This window comes from Lactuca serriola, chromosome 1, assembly GCF_051521515.1.
Source record: "Lactuca serriola cultivar US96UC23 chromosome 1, Lser_US96UC23_V15, whole genome shotgun sequence".
NCBI classification, from domain to species: domain Eukaryota; kingdom Viridiplantae; phylum Streptophyta; class Magnoliopsida; order Asterales; family Asteraceae; genus Lactuca; species Lactuca serriola.
Window position 1 is genome coordinate 34622114 of NC_136408.1, and position 4641 is coordinate 34626754.

At 33.1% G+C, this 4641-nt stretch overlaps 1 protein-coding gene across 1 annotated transcript; it reads right to left on the bottom strand.

Annotated features, from left to right (window-relative positions):
* Nucleotides 1-439: 439 nt before the first annotated feature.
* LOC145082562 (BTB/POZ and TAZ domain-containing protein 1-like) lies at nucleotides 440-2123 on the bottom strand. The gene is made up of 3 exons (XM_079023322.1): nucleotides 1914-2123; nucleotides 1251-1688; nucleotides 440-1160 (listed from the first exon to the last, which is right to left on the bottom strand). The coding sequence occupies exons 1-3, from the start codon at nucleotides 2037-2039 to the stop codon at nucleotides 651-653; spliced, it is 1074 nt and encodes a 357-aa protein (XP_078879448.1). The 5' UTR covers nucleotides 2040-2123; the 3' UTR covers nucleotides 440-650.
* Between the last annotated feature and the right edge of the window lie 2518 nt (nucleotides 2124-4641).

Genomic DNA, 4641 nt, shown 5'->3' on the forward strand with positions numbered 1-4641 from the left:
TTTTGGTTGATTTTTATAAAAATCTTAAGAGAAAAGTGACTATTAATATATATTTTTTTCTCTAAATAAAATTTGTAATTTCGAACAGCTCACAAGTTTACAATCAGTTGTTTATCCCCTATATCTTTGATATTTGCCAAACTAATAATAAGATATTAATTTGGCTAACCTAATAATACCGAAATCATTTACAGCTCAATAAACATTATCTATAATTCCTCTTTTTTTATAGACCAATTACTTTTGTTAAGTCATTATCCATGTATTAAAAACCACCTACTTTTGTTGAATCGTTCGTTTTTACATAGTATTCTATGTTCAGAATCTACTTAACAAGCAATAAAAATTGAACTTTTCCCCACATAAAATATTTATTCCTTCTTCCAAGTCTTCATAAAATATATAAAGTGGAAGCAAGAAACGAATAAAGAAAACATGATACGATACTAAAATATTCCTTAAAAAGTCGAAAAAGCTCACCCTTTTTTCTCAATTACAAAGAGTACCCTTTTTAACAAAATACCATTCTAAACCCACACCAAACATGCCACATGTACAAACAACACCATCTTTACCATTTCCACTAAACTAAACAGATCAAACAAAAATAAAGAAACAAAGAATAAGACTCATTTCTCCTAAATCCGTGTTCAACATGCTACACTTACATGGTTGTTCATGGCGTCTCTCAATGATCTTGGCTGTTCTTGTTGTTCTCTCTTCCTCATGGGTAAAGATAAGGAAGATATGGCTTTAGCTGCAACTACTTTTCTCACTAGCAATTCCCATCTTGCTTCTTCCTTCTTGTTCTTCACTTGTTGCTCTTTGATTTTGAATTGTCTGCATAGGGGGACTCTGCAAGTCGAATCAGGTGATTCACAGATGGAAGAATGGAGTCTGAAGAGCTGCCACATACGTTTACACCGAACACAACCTCCATTAACTCTCTTCTTACAGATTGCGAAGTGTTTAATGGAGTGTTGGAGGCCTTCACATGTTGAGAACTTGCTGCAAGGTGCCCTGTTCTTGCTTGGTTCCTTGTCGTATGGTCCTACACTTGTGCAACCTTCGGTGCAGATATGCTGTAAACAATCCATCGCTTCACTCAGCTGGAAATACAAACTTTGTTCTTGAAGATGCTTCCTAGTCCGCTTTCTCCTCTGCACATTTAGATCCAATTCATTAGCAACTCGTAATCTTCAATTGTGATTTGGAAATTAGATGAACTTGAAACTAATTAGAATACATACCGATTCGGATTCATCGATGAACTTGAGAATTTCGAGTTCGAGATATGGATCATTGTCTTGTAGGAATCTCCAACCTTCTGATTCTTCGACGACCTTGAACCTGTTGGATATCAATTTCATACACTTGAGGTAGAGATCCGGCGCATCACAGAGCCTGGCGAGTTGCAGAGTGTCGACGACGTTCTCTATCGTTAGCCGTTCGATCAACGCTTTGGTGCACCTCGCTTTCAGTTGTGGAATTAGGTAAACATGAGAAAGGGCTAGCAGATGGATCCCGAACTTTTCCATCTCTTCTTCGCTGCACCTGTTGGAATAGATGAATCTAACAAACACCTCTACAGCCTCACACGGAACGCCGAGAATCGGAATAGTCTTCTCGGAACTCCGGTGCTTCCGCGGCCTATCGATTATGCTCTCCAATACCGGCGAAGCTGATGCCTGAATTTTTCCAGAGAAAAAAGAAGAAAATGAATATCATAATACTCGAATTTGAAGAATCGGATGATAAGACATCAATTGATTCATCTTGAAATTGCATCTCCATAAATATCTCGACCGGAAAACTAAACATTTATTTGCACAGATTAAAATTCCAACGGATTCATTCCTTTAGTTTTCCAGTCAAATGATATTCTTCAATTCTAACATTAGCCGATTAATTACCAGTATTTTAGCGAGTGCCGGAATCCGACGACCACCGGAAGTTAAAATATAGACAATAGTCTCAACAGATCCGCCAGAAACATGATCGGATTCATGATGTGGAGGTGACACAGGGCTTCTACACATTTTGCCGGAAAAATTTTAAGGCGACGAAAGTGGTAATATCAATTTTGGAGAAACGGAGCCGTTCGAATCTTTGTTGCTCTCCATCTAGTCTCCCCTTTCCATATTTATAGGCGGTCTTCCAACAAGTGTGCTGCACGACCAAAACATTTCTCTTACCCACGCTTACTGACATCCGTGTCCACCACGCTCCTAAAGGTACTATAAAAATATCAACCGCTGAATTTCCAATAATACCCCTGCAGATTAGTACTGAGGTGGCAAATGGATAAACCACCTCATCAGGAAATGGAAGGGCGTGTTTGTAATAAACTGGCTTTTGAGAGAAAAGTCAGGTCTGACGTGTAACCTAGTGGGAGCAGTCCATCTACGTGGCGTGTGACTATGTTTATCTCTTTGCTTGGTGGATGACATACGACATGACACGTCTACTAAAGTAGATGTAAATTATTTTAGAGGCTGAAAATAATACGTGCAAAATAAGAAGGCCACTGCATATTGGAGCGGTAGATATTTCTGTTAGATATTTTTTTTGGTGTTCACTGTTTTTAGTTAAATCCCTATTTTACCCTTCAAAGTTATAACATCTAGGGGTCCAATCTCAAAATAAAAATCTAATAAAAGAAATTATATTTTCCGGTTATAATTTTTTAGTGTTTTCTAAGATAATTTAAGATCTGATGTTATAAATTTATAAACAGATCTAGTACCTGATTACATCAAATAAAATAAAGAATTTTTGATACATGAGTTTTATTGATTATAAGTTTATAACACAGACACTTAATTCTTACTTTTTAGAATATACTTCTGCTAGGTCTAAGTTAACTGTAAAAATGTAATTTATACGTGATTTATATTAACTTTAAGTTAGATCGATGGAAAAATGTGATAACTGCTTGTTAAGATTTACAAAAAATTAATTAATGTTACATTTATACATAATAGTTCGTTTTGTCAAACCTACTACTTATTATTATTTTGGATTAAGAAACTACTTAGTTGATGGATAGGTTCAGTCAAACCCGATTAAATAACCCATTTTGAATTTGGTTCGCAAAAATGGATAAAATTATATGAACAAAATTCGAATCTAATTTAAACCAACCAAATTACTCATTATTCAGTTGGATCGATAAGGCTTTATATTGGACCTGTATTCTAACTAAAAAAATCTAATAACTTACTAAATGATTGGTCGATTTTCATTTTAGTTATTAAATTTCTAGAGTTAGAGTAGGATATGTTAGCGGATATTAGATACGTTGACATAAGAACTAATAACAATTGAGACTTGTTTATAACTTTTCACAAATTTAAAGATTGTTCTATCTGTATTTTGATCGTTTTGAAAATGTCACGAAAAATAAACAACATATTTTATTTTTGATGTCAATATAAACAATATCTTTTACTTTGAATTATTATAATACTAATTATGAAATTTTCGTGTGTTTGATGGTACCTCTTCAAAATGTTAAAAATACGAATGTGCGACTTTCTTTTATTAAAATGGATGTTAAATTTTGACCCCAAAAAAAAACATGTTATATTTATAAGAAGCTTCTGACTTGTTAGACCTCATCGGCTCATCATTACAGTCAAATTCTTTAAACTTTTTTCTATATTACGTACTATATCGTCATTTTTTGGTTTTTGATGTATGTGAACATAATACAATGAACTTTTTTGATTTTTTTTTTTCAATTTCTAAAAATATGTTATAAGTATATTGAAAAGTAATATATATTGAATCAATTTTTTCCTTCTAGAAATGAACTATTATTAGCTGAATGATACTATAAGTTTCCATATATGAAAGTGACTTGAAGGTTTTTAAACTGAAAGCAGTTTTTGTTGGTATAAAAAGTCGACTAGTTTAACATTTGCAAGGAATAAAATTCAAGGTCATGAATTCTAATCTCGTATATTTGACTTCAGAGATTAACCCATGCATTGATAATTCAATATTACAAGCAAGTTAATCAAATCATTAATATTTTGAATCTATCGTAAAACAGAAGTAAAACGAGCGAATTAGTCAGGTTGGGTGATTGGTCAAATGAATCAGGTCACAACAAATAATCTTGGATACAGTTTCCACATAGGTTACGTTAATTTTAAGTTTTAACCCATTAATTTTAAATTTATAGTTTTGAATACAGTTTTCGCATGGGTCGGATTCTGGAAATTAATTCAAACTTTCTCATAATCTCTATGTTACGAATTTCCCTTCTCACTTTATTGCGGGAGGTTTGGAACATGTGTGCCAAATATGGGACTGTTACTGATATTTTTGTTGTAAAGTAGAAGTCCAATCTTGGTAAATCATTCACTTTTGTCTGTTTCATTAAAGTCACATATATTGGGGTCTTGTTTTTGAATTTATGTACTTTATGAAAGGGAAGGAAAACTTCGCTAACTATACAGCCCATGCTTCCATGGAAAACTTGGAACAGCCAAAAACTACAATAGGTAATGTTAAATTGGTAAGTTGAGTTGTAATTTTTTTTTTTATTTATCATTTTTGATTTTATATCTACTATAATAAATGAAAGTTTTTTTTGTCACATGTCCTCTTCTTATTCATTTGGACACATGTCAT

Coding starts and splice junctions, on each gene's coding strand:
- LOC145082562 (XM_079023322.1), bottom strand. CDS start 2,039: ATGTGTAGAAGCCCTGTGTCACCTCCACATCATGAATCCGATCATGTT. Junction 1,689..1,913: donor CGGCACTCGCTAAAATACTG/GTAATTAATCGG, acceptor GGAAAAATTCAG/GCATCAGCTTCGCCGGTATT. Junction 1,161..1,250: donor TCATCGATGAATCCGAATCG/GTATGTATTCTA, acceptor CTAAATGTGCAG/AGGAGAAAGCGGACTAGGAA.